Raw genomic sequence first — 19,158 nt, forward strand, 5'->3', positions numbered from 1 at the left:
GTACCATGCACAGATGGTGACAGATTCACCTGCTCCTGTTCTTGATGCAGCAACCTGAGAGATACTGGTCAGAGACTCAAATTTCTTTTCTTTTCTTTCTTTCTTTTTTTTTTTGGGACACAGTCTCGCTCTGTCGCCCTGCTGGAGTGCAGTGGCGCAATCTCGGCTCATTGCAAGCTCCGCCTCCCGGGTTCACGCCATTCTCCTGCCTCAGCCTCCTGAGTAGCTGGGACCACAGGTGCCCGCCACCATGTCCAGCTAATTTTTTTTGTATTTTTAGTAGAGACGGGGTTTCACTGTGTTAGCCAGGATGGTCTCGATCTCCTGACCTCGTGATCCGTGATTCGCCCACCTCGGCCTCCCAAAGTGCTGGAATTACAGGCGTGAGCCACCGCACCCAGCCAGAGACTCAAATTTCTAAGGGCCATTATTTAAAGACTAATACATTTTATTTTTTAAAAAATTTTAAGGCCAGGCATGGTGGCTAACGCCTGTAATCCCAGCACTTTGGGAGGCCAAGATGGGTGGATCACCTGAGGTTGGGAGTTCGAGACCAGCCTGACCAACATGGAGAAACCCCATCTCTACTAATAATACAAAATTAGCTGGGCATGGTGGCTCATGCCTGTAATCCCAGCTACTTGGGAGGCTGAGGCAGGAGAACCGCTTGAACCCAGGAGGCGGAGGTTACGGTGCACTGAGATCGTGCCATTGCACTCCAGCCTAGGCAACAAGAACAAAACTCCGTCTCAAAAAAAAAAAAATTTTTTTTTAATTACACACATAAGACATATCCATTCTAGAAAAACACTTACAAAATACATGTAAACAAGAACAGACAAATTAGTTTTTTTTTTTATGAGACAGGGTCTTGCTCTGTTTCCCAGGCTGGAGTGCAGCAATGGCTTGATCTCAGCTCACTGCAGCCTCAACTTCCTAGGCTCAATCAATCCTCTCATCTCAGCCTCCCGAGTAGCGGGGAATACAGGTGCATGCCACCACACCTGGCTACACAAAATCCTTTTTTTTTTTTTTTTTTTTGAGACAGAGTCTTTGCTCTGTCACCCAGGCTGGAATGCAGTGGCGTGATCTTGACTCACTGCAACCTCCTCCTCCTGGGTTCTAGCAATTCTGATGTCTTAGCCCCCACCTCCCGAATAGCTGGAATTATAGGGGTGCGCCACCATGCTCAGCTAATTTTTGTATTTTTAGTAGAGGCAGGGTTTTGCCATGTTGGCCAGGCTGGTCTCAAACTCCTGGCCTCAAGCAATCCACCCACCTCAACCTCCTCAAGTGCTGGGATTACAGGCATGATCCAATGTGCCCGGCTGACAAATTACTTTTGGGTTTTGTTGTTGTTGTTGCTCTTTTTTTTTTTTTTTTTTTTGAGACAGAGTCTCACTCTGTCACCAGGCTGGAGTGCAGTGGCGTGATCTCAGCTCACTGCAACCTCTGCCTCCTGCGTTCAAGCGATTCTCCTGCCTCAGCCTCCCAAGTAGCTGGGATTACAGGTGCATGCCACCACGCCCAGCTAATTTTTGTATTTTTAGTAGAGACAGGGTTTCACCATGTTGGTCAGGCTGGTCTCGATCTCATGACCTCGTGATCCGCCCGCCTCGGTCTCCCAAAGTGCTGGGATTACAGGCGTGAGCCACCGCACACGGCCTGTTTTTTTTTTGAGACGGAGTCTCACTGTGTCACCCAGGCTGGAGTGCAGTGGTATGGTCTCGGCTCACTGCAACCTCCACCTCCCAGGTTCAAGCAATTCTCCCGCCTCAGCCTCCCAAGTAGCTGGGATTACAGGCACACACCACCACACCCAGCTAATTTTTGTATTTTTAGTAGAGACAGGGTTTCACTATGTTGGCCAGTCTGGTCTCCAACTCCTGACCTCAGGTGATCTGCCCACCTCAGCCTCCCAAAGTGCTGGGATTACAGGCATGAGCCACCGTGCCCGGCTTACATATATTTTTATAAATTACTTATAACACTGTTTACCACATGGTAGGCATCCAATGAATATTTGTTGAATGAATAAATCTTTCAATGTCAATAAATACAAATCTATATCATCATAGTATTTTATCGGGAAAATCAATTATGGTACATGAAAATCTGGTTTTTGGTATTTTGGTTATTTCTAATATTTTCCATTTTAAAAATGCTACAATGAATATCTTGGTGCATAGAGCTTTGCATACTTGTCCAATTATTTCCTTAGCATAAAACCTTAGAAGCAGGCTGGGTGCGGCAGCTCACGCCTGTAATCCCAGCACTCTGGGAGGCCAAGGAGGGCAGATCACTTGAGGCCAGGAGTTTGAGACCAGCCTGGCCAACATGGTGAAACCCCGTCTCGACTAAAAGTACAAAAAAATAAGCCGGGCGCGGTGGCAGGCACCTGTAATCCCAGCTACTCAGGAGGCAAAGGCAGGAGAATCGCTTGAACCCAGGAGGCAGAGGTTGCAGTGAGCTGAGATCACGCCACTGCACTCCAGCCTTGGCCCCAGAGCGAAACTCCATCTCAAAAACAAAAACAAACAAACAAACAAACAAAAAAAAAACCTTAGAAGTAGAAATGACAGGCACTTTTAAGTTCTTTGAGATATATTACTAAATTACCCTATAGAAATGTACCAAGTACTTTCATACCAGAACTCTATGTGCTTTTCTTCCTCTAATATTGAAGTAACTTTGCTTATATAATTGGTGAAAGTAGTACCTTAACTGCTTTAAATTTAATTTCAATGACTAGATTGAAATGTTTTCATGTTTTTGGGCCATGCTTTTTCTGTGAATGTACATTCATGACTTTTTTATACTCTTATATTGTCAGGATGTTTATCTTTTTTTTTGAGACAAGGTTTTGCTCTACTGCCCAGGCTGGAGTGTAGTGGTGCAATCTCAGCTCATTGCAACCTCTGCCTCCTAGGCTCAAGCAATCCTCCCACCTCAGCCTCCCTAGAAGCTGGAACTACAGGCGTATGCCACCACACACCACACCCAGCTAATTTTTGTATATTTTGTAGAGACGGGGTTTCACCATGTTGCATAGGCTGGTCTCAAACTCCTGAGCTCAAGTGATCTGCCTGCTTCAGCCTCCCAAAGTGCTGGGATTACAAGTATAAAGATAAACAGCGCCCAGCTGGGAGGTTTATCTTATTGATCCTGAAATCTTTTCAATTTGTCTCAATCCTTTCAAGGGGTAATGTACTTTTTGTCTACATAGAAGCTCAGGCCACAAGTGGACTTTTATTTGAAGTGAATAAGCAGAAATTACATAGAATTACAATAAAAGATCATTATTCCTGTGATTTTAACTGGCCACAGGGAGTCGGGAATGGGGATATATATCCTGCAGTATCCCCCAGAAATATTCCCATCATGGCCTGCAATCCTGAGACTGAGAGAGGAGTGATATATAAGATGAGCTAGAATTACACAGAAAGAGCAAAGGAGAATGGTTATATTAGAAAAAGAATTCACTCTACCTCCTCTGGGTTGCAAGAGGAAGCTCAGAAAGCAGTTCTGAGCCCCATAACTTATTTATAGGCTTACCGAAACCCTAATCACTCTCATACCACAAAACAAAGTGCACCATCCAATTTACTTGGAGGAAAGTTTCAGAAGCAGATACAAAAGAAAGAAAAGAGTAACTGCAGACTCATGATAAAGCTGCCTTCTCTGCAGCTGGCCAAAATTAATTTCACAAGTATGAGTCTAACTTGTCTAATTAAAAATGTGACAGTCATTAGCCCTGTAAGTATATATATCCACATGGTTGATGTTCTAAAACTAGAAAGATCTAAGGCAAGATGAAGAAAGGGGTAAAGGACTGACTTAAAAAAAAAAGGCAGCTACCTTCTAGTTGTGTACTAAAAGGGGCTTCCTAACACACCCTGGCTGTTGAAGCCAAACAATGATTGGGTCAGTAGGTTTTTCACACAAGCCCAGAGGTGAAAGGGAGATGAAGATGGCATTATTAATATAGACCCAAAGAGCATGGTTACTTTTTAGGGTCTTACTCCCAGAAAAAAAAGACACCAAATTCTAACAAATGGCCTTGAACAAAGTTACAAGGCTAAAGAATTGAGCCACAAGGCACTGTGACTCACACCTGTAATTCCAACACTTTGGGAGGCCAAGGCAGGAAGATCACTTGAGGCCAGGAGTTCAAGACCAGCCTGGGCAACACAACATAGAAAGATTCCATCTCTAAGAAACAAGAATTAAAATAATTAGCTGGGTGAGGTGGTGTGCACCTGCAGTCCCAGCTACTAGGCAGGTTGAGGTGGAGTTCAAGGCTGCAGTGAGCTATGATCGTGCCACCGCACTCCATCCTGGGCAACAGTGAGACCCCATCTCTTAAAAAAATAAAAAATACGCTGGGTGTGGTAATCCCAACACTGTGACACTGAAGTGGGAGGACTGCTTGAGCCCAGAAGTTTGAGACTAGCCTGGGCAACATAGTGAGATTCCATCTCTACAAAAACATATTTTAATTAGCTGTGTGGTAGCACGCTCCTGTGGTCTCAGCTACTCAGGAGGCTGAGGTGGGAGCATCACTTGAGCCCGGAAGGTTGAGGCTGCAGTTTGCTGTGATTGCACCACTACATTCCAGCCCTGGTGATAGAGCGAGATCCTGTCTCAAAAAAAATTAAAAATTGGCTGGGCGCAGTGGCTAACGCCTATAATCCCAACACTCTGGGAGGCCAAGGCGGCTGGATCATTTGAGGTCAGGAGTTTGAGACCAGCTTGGCCAACATGGTAAGACCCCATCTCTACAAAAAACACAAAAATTAGCTGGGAGTAGTGGCACACGCCTGTAATCCCAGCTACTTGGGAGGTTGAGGTAGGAGAATCGCTTGAACCCAGGAGGTAGAGGTTGCAGTGAGCTGAGATCACACCATTGCACTCCAGCCTGGGTGACAGAGTGAGACTCCCTCTCAAAAAAATAAAATTAAAATAAAAATATATTTAAAATTAAAAATTAAAAAAAAAAAGAATTGAACCAAGACTAAGGTTTTTGAAAAGTAGTTTTCTATTCTAATAGTAAAAAAAAATAATTTCGCCGGGCACGGTGGCTCACATCTATAATCCTAGCACTTTGGGAGGCTGAGGCAGGCGGATCACCTGAGGCCAGGAGTTCGAGACTATCCTGGCCAACATGGTGAAACCTCATCTCTACTAAAAATACAAAAATAAGCTGGACATGGTGGTGTACACCTATAGTCCCAGCTATTCGGGAGGCTGAGAAACAAGAATTGCTTGAACCCCAGAGGCAGAGGTTGCAGTGAGCTGAGATCGTGCCACTGCACTCCAGACTGGGCGACAGAGCGAGACTCCATCTCAAAAAAAACTAAATACTTCAATATGTTCACCGACTCATTCATTACCAGATGCTTCTCCTATCCAAGGCACCAGGAAAGTAAGACAAGTGATGTTAAGGAGGTGCCAGTGCCACGAAGAGGGAAGAAACAAGTGAGAGACAGACCTGCAACATTCCCAGGAGAAGGCAACCAGCTAGCCCTTTCGACCTCAGAAAACATGGGCGGTGCTTCCCAGACATGGGAAGAAACCAGCTGGCAAAGGCGCCGTGGAACCCATCAGTCAGGGCCCATCCACCCCTCAGTTTACACAGCCATGTAAGAGACTGGGAAATGCGAACATGTTTGCTATAGGGAAGTATGTCTAGACTTCTGAAAGGAGTGGAAACAACCCAAAAATCTTTAGGCTGCAATTAGGGAATGTTGAGTGTTATAATGCAATCTAACAGTAACAGGTATCACAAAGAGGAAGAGAAAAATATGATCAAGGAAACATCTGGAATGCCACAGCAGTGTTTACTGAGATGGAGGGCTTTAGATAAAATAGCTTTCCCTGACTCTTTCCCATGAAAGAAGATATTTTGAATAAAGGGAAGATAAAGCCTACAGTAGCAGAAGAGATACTTTAATTGATCCCTTATAAAGAGAATCTCGTCAAATTACTTGGGCTGTAAGTCATCAAGATTGTGTCCCATTCCCACTGCTCTTCTTTGGAGTCAACCAGGTTTTGGTTGGAGACCTGCTTCTGACATTTACTGGTGTTCAATACAGGATTTAGCTCCCAGGACCTCAGTCTTTAGTTCTGTGAAATAGGGATAACAACAAACCTGAGCCCATGAAGTGGATTCTATGAGACAGTACCCATAAAATAGGCACAGGGACTGGCACAGAACAAATTTACAACCAACATTAGTTATTATGATCTCATCTATACTTCTATTATACTCTCCTCTCTCCTAAAACACACAAACCTCCACTACCTTAAATGTCAAAGAATCCTATTTATCTCCTTAGTTACATGAAACTGGCTGACCTCTTAGAATTCCCTTCACGGATGCCAAAAAAAGACCCCAAATTCAATCAACTTTGCAGACTCCACGCTTGGTCCCCTTCCACTGGTGGGATTTCACTCTTCAGCCACAGTGTCGAGCAGACCTGTCCAACACGTGTCCAGTGCTTTCCTCAAGCACTAGAGGAAAGAAATGGTAGAGCCTCCATTGTCCCAGAAGCACGTGGGCCCAGCTACCTGCCTACCTGCTCCGCGTGTAGCTCTGCGAGGTGGCAGAGTGCGACAGCAAAGGACTCCGTGTTGTTCTGCTGCACGCCCGCATTCACCGCCTCCAGGCTGTTCATGCTCAGCAACATCTGGGCCTGTTGCAGTGCCATGGTGCTGGGTGGGGAGAGGGAACAGGATTTCCTTTCAGCAGCAGACCTGGCTGCGCTTTGGCCATGCCCATCAGCTATCTTGAGTGGAGGTGTAAAGTCAAACACCTCACAGGCTCTGGCTTTCTTGGGAGCAGCTGCCTCCCAGTGCCAGCAACCTTGCCCTCAGGATAAGAAAAGCAGAAAAGCATCCTGGATGTGCAGCGCGAGGAGACACGTAGTGGTTAGGGCACAGCTGGGAGTGCGCGCTCCCAGATCCCCCCGCCCCCACCCCATGTTCCCTGCAGTCATAGTATGTTAATTAGTTTTCACGGGTGAATTCAGACCCGATGCCATCCTGGCACAGGCTGCTCTGGCAATGTAAGCAGTGGCCAGTGTCTGCAGCTGTTTCAGAGCACACCGTGCCAAAAAATTATCTGAAATACAAAAACAAGACTGGTAAAAAAGGCACTTCCTTTCATTACTGAATTCCTAGAAACAGACTGTCTAAGTGAGGGGTGAGGTAGCGACAGAACTCCAGGATTAAAATGCGGCAACAAAGTTTACTTCCAGGCTAAATGTGAAAGTACACAAGAAGCTGAAAATATTCCACAGAAAACACCTCAGTTAATAGAAAAGCAACTTTCTTTACACAGTAGCTTTGGGGTTCAGGGGACACTCAACTAGAGCAACCATGGATCATGCCTCCTATAAACAGGAAGAAAGGTTCCTGTCACAGAGCAGAGGAGCCCAGTGCTTGGAGTCAGATGACGTGGGTTTGAGTCCTTTCTCTGTCACTTGTTAACTGCGTTTGCGATCTCGGGTAGATCAGATGTGTGAACCTTGGTTTACTCTCCCAGCATGGAGATCACCCATCCATTCATTACCTCACAAAGTGGTTGGGAGGAGTAAGAAGGAACATGCATGGGAAAAAACTTCAGTCTGTACAAAATACAAAATGTTTTAGACTATAAAACATTTTGTCTAATCCCCTGCAGGAACAACATCTATCCAAGGCAGGTAAATCTTGTATGTATGGCCTTTCACAGAACCAGCTTGCTAGCTCCTGCTTCTGCTTCTCTCTAAAGAAATCACACCCCCAGGGCCTTGGGAGACCTACCTGCGGCCATACAGCCTCCAGATGGCCGTTTTCTGTGCGATGCTGATATCGATGAGCTCTGACAGGCTGTGTTTCCAGTGCAGGAGGTCAGAGTCCTTTAGGGCATCCATCAGCTTGTTTGCCGTCTTCCCAGCAAAAGCTCTCTGTTGAACAAGGGACTGTATTCCCAGGGAGGCGAGGTACTAAGGGGACAGATATACCCACGACCCAAGATAGAGATTACATGACAGAATTTGTTTTGCTCTTCAGAAATGTGGTGGATTTCACATTTCAGCACATGCACAGTGACAGCACTATTTAAAAGGAAAGTACCTATAACCTGGCCTTAACCCTGATCCATACGAGATGTGTTCCTGAAAAACTGGGTCTGGGAGAGAGGCAGAGGGTACACGGGGAAGAGCCAGCAGGGCTTTAGCATTAGATGGACCTGGACTTAAACACTGCCTCTGCTACTTACTGTGTGACTTAGGGCCAGTCACTTAGCTTCTTAGCTAAGCCTCAGCTTCCTCATCTGTAAAATGGGCATCAAACCTATCATAAAGAATTATCGTAAGGATTACAATGAAATAATAGATGTCAAACAGTGCTGCGCACATACGTAATAGGAGATCAAAAAAGGATGCCTATCATGAGCAACAAAATTATCTTGTCATTAACTTTTGGTGTCATCTTCAAGGATGAAAGCTCAACTAAAAAATGCCAGCTTAAATTCATGGCAAAAATTGTAGTTAAGCCCACAATTACTTCAAGGAGCCACTCTGTCATTATAATCAATTCTGTACGTGTAAGTTTCTTTCCCAGGTGTGAATCAATGCACAAGCTACACATTTGTTTTTTGGTTTTAGGGTTGTTTTTGAGACGGAGTCTTGCTCTGTCACCCAGGCTGGAGTGCAGTGCCGCAATCTTGGCTCACTGCAACCTCCGCCTCCCAGGTTCAAGCAATTCTTCTGCCTCAGCCTCCAGAGTAGCTGGGACTACAGGCGTCCGCCACCACGCCCGGCTAATTTTTGTATTTCTAGTAGAGACGAGCTTTCACCATACTGGTCAGGCTGGTCTCAAAACTCCTGACCTCATGATCCACCCGCCTCGGCCTCCCAAAGTGCTGGGATTACAGGCGTGAGCCACCGCGCCAGGCCGATTTTAAAGTGTATACATTAAATTACTACATGTAATCACTTTGCATTTTACGGAAGTCTGTCACAAACTTCACAAGACAGAATGCTTAAGCAGTCCCACTGCCTATGGTCTAGTTTTCAATAGGTGTTTCTGAGAGAGAATAAGGCTCTCCAAGCTTGTGCTTCCTTTTTTTTTTGAGATGGAATTTCATTCTTGTTGTCCAGGCTGGAGTGCAATGGCACAATCTCGGCTCACTGCAATCTCCACCTCCCAGGTTCAAGCGATTCTCCTGCCTCAGCCTCCTAAGTAGGTGGGATCACAGGCATGTCCCACCACACCCAGCTAATTTTGTATTTTTAGTAGAGAGAGGGTTTCACCATGTTGGCCAGGCTAGTCTCGAACTCCTGACCTCAGGTGATCCACCTACCTCGGCCTCCCAAAGTGCTGGGATTACAGGTGTGAGCCACCACGCCCAGCCAGATAAGCCTTTTCAATGCCCCTCTGTGTATGTCATTGAGGACTATAATTCACGGCCTTCCCTATCACTCAAAACGAGAAAGGACAAATCTGCCTGTCAGGTTTACTGGTTCCTGGCTTTGTTTATTGTTTAAAACAAGGATCAGCAAACTTGTTCTATAAAGGGCCAGAGAATAAATAATTTCGATTTTTCAGGCCACACTTGGTTTCTGTCACATATTTCTTCTCTGTTGTTGATTTTTTTTTTCTGCAATCACTTAAAAATGTAAAATCCACTCAGCCTGAAGCCCCTAAGTAGGCAGAAAGCCAGATTTGGCCCAAGGGCTGGAAAGTTCACCAATCCCTGGTTTAAAAATAAGCCTTTGCTAAAATTTTTCTAAGTGACTATGTGCTAAATTAATGTTGCTCAATAAACTAAACAACGATCTCTTATCAAATTGGTAAAGGGAATTTCCACAGATGTTATTAGGATACAGGGAACAGAGAGAAACCTACCACACAGAATTTAGTGGTCTGATTAATAATTAAAGTCATATGAAACTGCCAAGAATAAAACCACACTTTGAAACCCATTCTAAATCTATCGCTGGTTAATGACAGAGGTGGGCAGAAAAAGAGACAAAGGCTCGACCATTTATGGAAACAATCTCACAGAAAGATGAGCCTTACCGGTAACCCAAAATGTACTGCCTTCTTCACAGAATGCTCCAGCAGAACATAGCTATCGGATCTCTTCTGCCCCAGCACATAAAGCCAGCTCTGGCAAGAGAAATCATCAAAATATATCATAACACTGGCAATGGCTGATGTTCTAGTGAAACATCAATGTGGTCACAAGAAAGAATTTAAAAGAGATAAAATGAATCCTCTCAAATACTCTTTCAAGAAATATCAAGAATCTCAATGAGACCTGTCAAACATATCAACATCATTAAAACCAGGCTGAAATAAATGAGTCATTGTTCTGCTTCACCTGACAGCCACTGAGTGGCAGGTGTTTCAGAAAAAAAGCATGAAGCTCCTATATGGCCTTTAATTGAGAAATAAGACTCTCAGGTGCTTGTCAAGTAGCTTCTGTGTTCCACTTGCGCTTGGCGATTTTGCTATTACAGGACAACATCTCACCCAGTTACTAAGTGTAGCACACACCTTTTGTTAATGCCAGTGCTAAATATGATAAAGTTTTCTCTTCTTTCATGGCAAGTTGCATTAAACTTTGTAGACCAGATATATATATATATATAATGCCAAAAGCAAAACAGATGTCATGAATTAAGAAAGATAAGTAAAGATAGGTTGCCCTTTCTGAATTCCCACGGCCACCTAACTTGTTTCCTTTTGCTGCTGAAGATCTCTGCTCCAACTGCAAAACAACCCAATTCAAATGGGGCCTTGTGAAGGCCAATTCAACCCGTGAACAAAACTCCCAAGACCAGAGGATGGCCTCACCAAACAGTGCTGGAGACACACGTGATCGTTGGACTCCTGGGCAATCCTAATTGCCTCCTGCAGGGCGAGCTCTGCCTGTTGACTAATGACAGACTAAACATTAATATCCCATTAATAATCACAAACATGCATAAGCAACCATAGCAGGAAGTTATCTGTACACAGTCATCCAAATGCAGGTCTCTGGGTTGGAAGCTGTAACTATTTCTGGGCTTATTCTCCTAGAGGCATGCCCCAACCCTAGCAGCAGAAAACACTGACAGTGGAAATATAGGACATGTCTCTTCTAAGGGGAATTGCTACGAAAAGGGCATAAAACAAAGGCTTTTTTTATCTCTGCTCCTAAGATGTTTATTTTAAAGGTCCACTGCTGAGGGGAAGGGCAAGGAGAGGACATAATATTTTACTTTTCATGGCATTCCCTCCTACAATATTTGACCTTTTTTCTTACTATGTGCATTTGTTACTTTTATCATTTTTTCAAAATCACTTTTTTGTTTGTTTGTTTTTTAGAGACAGGGTCTCCCTCTGTCACCCAGGTTGGAGTACAGTGGCACAATCCTAGCTCACTGCAGCCTTGAATTCCTGGACTCAAGCGATGGACCTCAGCCTCCTGAGTAGCTGGGACTAAGGCACTCACCACCATGCTTGGTCGGCTAATTTTTTAAAAAATAGATATAGAGTCTCACTATGTTCCCCAGGCTGGTAAACTCCTGGCCTCAGGCAATCCTCCCGCCTCAGCCTCCCAAGTAACTGGGACTACAGGCTCATACCACCATGCCCAGCTAATTTTTTTAAGGAGATAAAGTCTCACTGTGTTCCCCAGGCTGGTCTCCAACTCCTGGCCTCAAGCGATCCTCCTTCTTTGGCCTCCCAAAGTGCTGGGATTATAGGCATGAGCTATGGTGCCCAGCCCAAAGCTAGTTTTAGAAAGTATTTTGAGGATTCCCACTTCTGTAACATTTTTTCCTTTAAATCTCTGTTTAAATATTAAGTTGGCAGAGATCAAGGCGGGCTGATCTGCTACCTTTCTATTTAAACAGAGATTTACAAATTGAAGGAGTTGAGTGACCTATGCATGTATCTGGAGTAAGAGTGTTATTCAGGAAAACAAGAGCACTTCACCTTCACTTTCTAACCTCTTATCCTGGTTTATGACTATCTGAGATATTACAACTATGCTTAGCATTGTTTATTCCCTATTTCCCCTGAATAAGCTCTATAACAGGGTTTTTTTTTTTTTCTTTTTCACTGCTGTATCCCTAGTACCTATAATAGTGCCTAGTACACAGTAAATGCTCAATAAACAACTACAAGGATTTTCAAGAAATCCTTTTAGCTAAGTGACAAAGATTTACACAGCCCCATAGATCCAGGACCAGAAACAAAGAAGCCTGGGCCTGAGTAAATCAGGAATTAAGGAAAATGTACACATTAATAAAAATCTACCTCTCCTCGTTTATATTCTGTGCAATTAGCTGTCTACCCATTCATAATATTGTAAACATAGACAAATTCTGAGATGGGTACAGTAGCTTATGCCTATAATCCCAGCACTTTGGGAGGCCAAGGTGGGAGGATCACTTGAGACCAGGCGTTCAAGAACAACCTGGGCAACATAGCGAAACCTTGTCTCTATATTTTTAAAAATAAAAAGAAGAAATTTTGTTCATCAAAATATTATTTGTGGCCGGGCGCAGTGGCTCATGCCTGTAATCCCAGCACTTTGGGAGGCCGAGGCAGGTGGATCACCTGAGGTCAGGAGTTCGAGACCATCCTGACCAATATGGTGAAACCCCATCTCTACTAAAAATACAAAAATTAGCTGGGCATGGTGGCATGCACCTGTAGTCCCAGCTACTCAGGAAGCTGAGAAAGGAGAATTTTTTACTTGAACCCAGGTGGCGAGATGGCAGTGAGTCGAGATAGAGCCGCTGTACTCCAGCCTGGGCAACAGAGCAAGACTCCATCTCAAAAAACAAATAAATTAATTAATTAAATAAAGATTATTTGTATCCAGAAGGCTGTGTACAAATTTCTAACCCCCGGGGGAAGCAGTTCCTTACTAAGTTAAGTAAGTTATTGGTAAATCTTAAAAATGGCATTTCTATTATTTTTGAGTACATAAAAAAAAGAAAGGCTCTGATCAAGAGGTTATTAAATATGGGAAGACCAAAAGAAGTTAGTTATTACAAGATATCATGGAATGTTGCAAAAATCATGGAGTTTTGAGGAGCCTTAAACATTTTTGGGTACAACCATCAATCTGATGTTTGAATACCCTTAATAACACCTTCGGTCTAGGCCTCAGCACTCCACTGACACCTTCCTCAGAGGGTTCAATAAGGGGAAACTGTTTCCTTATAATGAGCAGAAATATTTTGTCCTTTAACCTACACTTACTTACCAGCTCTCAATCTTCTCCCGTAGCCATACCCTCAATCAATCTAAGCTCTTTTCACATGACTTTTCACTACATGAAGATGTCAAACACATGCTTGGATAAGTCATTTTTTTCCAGGCTAAACATGTCTCACATCCCTCCCACATTACTTATATGATATGGCTTTGAATGTCTCAACACCCTGAGACTGTCCCCCACACAAGCTTCAGCTTGTCTACATCCCTTTTAAAACCTCACAACTGGGTGGGCCCAGTGGCTCATGCTTGTAATCCCAGCACTTTGGAAGACCAAGGTGGGAGGATTGCTTGAAGCCAGGAGTTTGAGACCAGCCTGGGTAACAAAGCAAGATCCTACCTCTAAAAAAAATAATTTTTTAAAAAATTAGCTGGGCATTGTGGTGCATGCCTGTAGTCACAGCTAGGAGGCTGAGATGGACTGCTTGCTTGAGCCCATGAGTTTGAGGTTACAGTTAGCTATGATCATACCACTGCACTCCAGCCTGGGTGACTGAGTGAGACCTTGTCTCTTAAAAACAAAAACAAAAACCTGACAACCAGAAATAAAAAGAATTCCCTAGGTGCCGCCTGACACACAGAGAAAGGGATAGAAGTCTCCATTATTGAACTGTGAACACTCTGCTCCCATTACTACACGCTATAGTCTGTATAGAAGGATGCCTGTAGCAAAGACCACACTTCTCTCAACTGGTAAAAAGCCACAGGGCAGGTAGGGGGTGAAGGGATCTTTGAATTAGTAATTTCCCACCTTTCACCATTATGTACATTATTTCATTATTTCCAAGATAGCCTCCATATTTTGAAAGTTGTTTTATCTCTTTAATTCTATTTACTAAAAAATAATTAATCGATTTTCCTATTTCTATTCATTAAAAACAAAGGCATACTGAGGCAACAGTATAAACCAGTGTCACCTGACTGAGCAGCCTGAATTCTACCTGAAAGTAAACGTGACTTTTAGTAAGCCTATGTAGTCTTTCATCCAGTAAAGGTACAACTGCCTTCTGGCTTTTTGAAATACTAAAAATAGCTTCTGCATCCCCATTTTTACCTCCAAAAAATCCTTTAGGGACTCTCTGGCCTAATGACCTAATTTCCTTTTCACTGAACGCCCTGTTGTTCTTAGAAGTTATGAAAGAGGCTAGGCACTAAGACGGCAATGTTACATAGTGACACTAGGGGGCAGACTATTTAGGCAGAAGGTTCTCATTAACTCTGTTCCAGTGCCAAAAAGGTTCCCTCTATGGAAGCTACTGACTAGTCCAGGTGGATGAGCTTCTTTCCTATCTTCTTTTTAAAAAATACATTTTTTAAAAATGCATCACAATTAACATTTGAGAATTCATTTCTTCCATTTCTTTTCCCTTTTCTTTTCTCCACAAAATAGCAAATCTTTATTTTTTTTCTTTTTTTTTGAGACGGAGTTTCACTCTTGTTGCCCAGGCTGGAGTGCAATGGCGTGCTCCCGGCTCACTGCAACCTCTACCTCCCGGGTTCAAGCGATTCTCCTGCCTCAGCCTCCTGAGTAGCTGGGACTACAGGCGCCTGCCACCACACCTGGCTAATTTTTGTATTTTTAGTAGAGATGGGGTTTCACCATGTTGGCCAGGCTGGTCTTGAACTTCTGACCTCATGTGATCCACCCGCCTTGGCCTCCCAAAGTGCTGGGATTATAGACGTGAGCCACTGCACCCGGCCAAATAGCAGATTTTTTATTGTCATCAGTTTCTTCAATTTGTGCAAGGACGAAAGTCTATAAACTTACTAGTGACCGAAGCGGCAGTGCAGGGCGGCAAGATTCAGAGCGGCGTATCTCAAGCTCCGGCCATAGCCCTCTTCCCCATTACTTTTGCTTTCGGCTCCGGTAAGAATCAGACGATCAAAATAATGGAGGAGACTGTGTGTTGAACTGAAAACATCTTGGACACGGAGGTTGTTTAAGTAGCTGAGATAATGCTAAAACAAGAAATAATCAATGTATTTTAAATGCTGTAAATATCTCTGGTGTAAGACAACTGCAGAGAGTTCCACTGGCTACAAACACTAGTGTATCCCATACCCTTCTAATAAGATGGTCACAGTTTAGCTTAATCTTCTCCCTAGAGGCAGAATAAAACAGCTTCAAGACACATTCCCCCTAGAGGGAGTCCACAAATTAAAAATGGGAGTTCCATTAGTATTTGTGTCAGTTTTATCTCAAATATACTCCACTATGCCACTGGTTACATGAGTGATAGATGAGAATACTGGGCCTTACCTAGTTCAAATACTGAGGAAAACTGAGAGTTGAGAACTGAAGATTCTAAAACCTGAATTCATATACAAATTATAAAATTAAGTTTTTTAATGTACAAGTTAAAACACACTGAGACTTACTAGTTTACTAAGTTAATTATTTTCATTTATTTTTTAATCACTGAAACTTCCCTAACAGGCAGATCTCAGTTACTAGGAAGCAAAATAGATATATTTCTACACGCAAAGTCAGATGGAAAATCCAAATACTATTTAAGAAAATTTTCCGAGTAAAAAATCCATTAAGGAATGGAATTATTAGAACTTTAAAAATAAACACTGCAAAAGAAGAGAAAGGAAAAGAGTTTTTCAGCCTCAAAACTGTCATTTAGGCTGGGCGCGATGGCTCATGCCTGTAATCCCAGCACTTTGGGAGGCCGAGGAGGGTGGATCACCTGAGGTCAGGAGTTTGAGACCAGCCTGGCCAACATGGTGAAACCCCGTCTCTACTAAGAATACAAAAAATTAGCTGAGCATGGTGGCGCGTGCCTGTAGTCCCAGCTACTCGAGAGGCTGAGGTTGCAGTGAGCCAATATCGCACCACTGCACTCTAGCCTGGGCAACAAGAGCGAAGCTCAGTCTCCAAAACAAACAAACAAACACTGTTTTTTGCATTAGTCTAGTATATTATCTCCAGTCCAAACTTTACAACATCAGGGAGATGATGACTGAAAGAGAACATCAACAGTTAGAAGAAATCGCCTATGGCCCGGGGAGGGAGGGAGGAGCTTTGCAACCTATACCGAGTTGTTTGCCTACCAAGAACATGATTTCCTTCAAGAACCTGGGCCAATGGGCTGATTCTCATTTGCACAGCTACTCAATATAAAAAGTAGCCTTGGCCAGGCGCAGTGGCTCACGCCTGTAATCCCAACACTTTGGGAGGCCGAGGCGGGCAGATCATGAGGTCAGGAGATCAAGACCATCCTGGCCAACATGGTGAAACCCCATCTCTACTAAAAATACAAAAATTAGCTGGGCGTGGTGGCACGTGCCTGAATCCCAGCTACTCGGGAGGCTGAGGCAGGAGAATCACTCGAACCAGGGAATCGGAGGTTGCAGTGAGGCAAGATCGTGCCACTGCACTCCAGCCTGGCAACAGAGTAAGACTGTTTCCAAAAACAAACGAACAAAAAAAGTAGCCTTGTCATTCCTTTCCAACACAGGAACAAATTCTGGGAAAGACTTACCGCTTCAGCAAAATCAGGATTAAATTTCAACAAATTGTTTAATTCCTTCTGCAAGGAAGCTGGAGTGAGGGCCTTAGTCTCATCATTCTTTAGCAAAGAAGCCTGAAATTTAAAAATGGTAACTCAGTAGAAAGAAAGGGTCAATAAACATATTAAAAGATATACTAACTAGTATCACCTGATTATTTTCTTTTCTACAGGGGCCCCTTCAGGCTCTGGCCCCTCATCTCGCCAGCCTTGGCTGGCCTTCCCTCACTCTAGGTAACACTGAAGGTGGACCCTGCCACATACTCTCCTCTTGACCATATACAACACTATTTCCTCTTCCAGAAACACCAAGCCTCCCACCCATCGCTCCCCAGCCATATACTACCCAAAGGTGAGCAAACCGACGTCCACGCCTAGCTTATCCTCTGGGCCACCTGCTTCTGTCACCTTCTAGATGAAGGTGAGATCCTATAAGCCCCTCCATGCTCCCATAAGCCCTCTGCACTTACCCTTCCTGTAGCACTATCAAACTATAGTAAAATTACCAATCTGACCCCACCCCAGACTGTAAGCTCCTTCCAGGCAGGTAACATGTTTGCTTCTTGCATTTCCAGTGTCTGTATGGGGCCTTATGGGAGCCAGGTGCCTTGCCCCAGCCCTACTTATTTGTTTCATATGGATGATATCAGCAACAATTATATAAAATATGTAGAAAGTTAGCTACAAATTAAATGTTTACATTTAAATGGGTTATAGACACTTAACTCCAATTTTCCCTAGATGAGTTTTTCTATAAGTAAAGTAATTTCTAAGGGCAGGGTGTGGTGGTTGATACCTGTAATCCCAACACTTTGGGAGGCAGAGGCTGAGGCAGGAGTATTGCTTGAGCCCAGGAGTTCAAGAACAACCTGGGCAATATACTGAGACCTCATCTCTATTTAAAAGTAATAATTTCTTTAAAAAATATTTTTTTAAAGTAAAAATAATAATTTCTTTAAAAAATATTTTTTAAAGTAAAAATAATAATTTCTTTAAAAAATTTTTTTAAAGTAAAAATAATAATTTCTTTAAAAAATATTTTTTTAAAGTAAAAATAATTTCTAATTCCATTGTTAATTTATGTCATTATAGAAAATTATTGGCCAGGCGTGGTGGCTCACACCTGTACTCCCAGCACTTTGGGAGGCCGAGGTGGGCAGATCATGAGGTCAGGAGTTGGAGACCAGCCTGGCCAACACAGTGAAACCCTGTCTCTACTAAAGATACAAAACATTAGCTGGGTGTGGTGGCACACACTTGTAATCCTAGCTACTCGGGAGGCTGAGGGAGGAGAATCACTTGAACCTGGGAGGCAGAGGTTACAGTGAGCCAAAATCACGCCACTGCACTCCAGCCTGGGTGACAGGGCAAGACTCAGTCTCAAAAAAAAAAAAAAATTATTATGTAGGTATGGTATGGGGAAAAATTATTCCAAAAATACGGAAAACCTACAGAAGAAAACAAAAATCTTCTGCAATCTCACTACCCAGAAATAACACTATTAATACTTTAGTGTATATTATCCTAGTCTTTGTTCTGTATGTGTGTATATATGTTACATATCATATTCTGATTTTGTTAAAAATATGTGTGTATACACATTATATAAATTTACAATATACTCTGTATTGTAAACATATATTGTGTATACACATTACATTTTTAACAAAATCACAATATATGTTTATAATACAGGGTGTATTCCAAATTTATACAACGTACCTATACACATTATACTTTTAACAAAATCAGAATATGATATGTAACTTTATTTCCTGTTCTTTTCATTTTATATTGTAAACTTTGTCTCATCGTCAAATATGATTTCTTTTTTTTTTTCTTTTTTTTTTTTTTTTGAGACAGAGTCTTGCTCTGTCGCCAAGGCTGGAGTGCAGTGGAACAATCTTGGCTCACTGCAACCTCCACCTCTCAGGTTCAAGTGATTCTCCTGCCTCAACATCCCAAGTAGCTGGGATTACAAGCATCCACCATCACATCTGGCTAATTTTTTGTATTTTCAGTAGAGACAGTGCTTCTCCATGTTGGCCAGGCTGGTCTCAAACTCCTGACCTCAGGTGATCCACCTGCCTCTGCCTCCCAAAGTGCTGGGATTATAGGCATGAGCCACTGTGCCCGGCCTCAAAATATGATTTCTAAACCAAAACCAAAATCTAAACTTTCACTGTCATATTTATTGTAAATACTTTTTCCCATAGTATTGGAGCCCAAGAACACCTTTGTTATTTGCCTTTTAATTTTTTAATTTTAATTTAATTTCTTTTTGAGAAGGAGTCTCGCTCTGTCGCCCAGGCTGAAGTGCAGTGGCGAAATCTTGGCTCACCGCAAACTCCGCCTCATGGGTTCAAGCGATTCTTCT

The 19,158-nt window shown here is 43.1% G+C and overlaps 1 protein-coding gene across 6 annotated transcripts in view; it reads right to left on the reverse strand.

Moving 5' to 3' along the window:
* ANAPC5 (anaphase promoting complex subunit 5) overlaps window positions 1-19,158 on the reverse strand; it is a 44,134-nt gene that overhangs the window by 12,105 nt on the left and 12,871 nt on the right. For 3 of the 6 annotated variants that reach the window (XM_009248327.2, XM_063711520.1, XM_063711519.1), the window contains 6 exons: window positions 16,755-16,856; window positions 15,035-15,225; window positions 10,849-10,930; window positions 10,069-10,158; window positions 7,807-7,949; window positions 6,579-6,714 (listed from right to left, as the gene is read on the reverse strand). In XM_009248327.2, the coding sequence (XP_009246602.2) occupies window positions 6,579-6,714; window positions 7,807-7,949; window positions 10,069-10,158; window positions 10,849-10,930; window positions 15,035-15,225; window positions 16,755-16,856 (744 nt within the window). 6 annotated transcript variants of the gene reach the window in all.

Source organism: Pongo abelii, chromosome 10 (assembly GCF_028885655.2).
Source record: "Pongo abelii isolate AG06213 chromosome 10, NHGRI_mPonAbe1-v2.0_pri, whole genome shotgun sequence".
Taxonomy (NCBI): Eukaryota; Metazoa; Chordata; class Mammalia; order Primates; family Hominidae; genus Pongo; species Pongo abelii.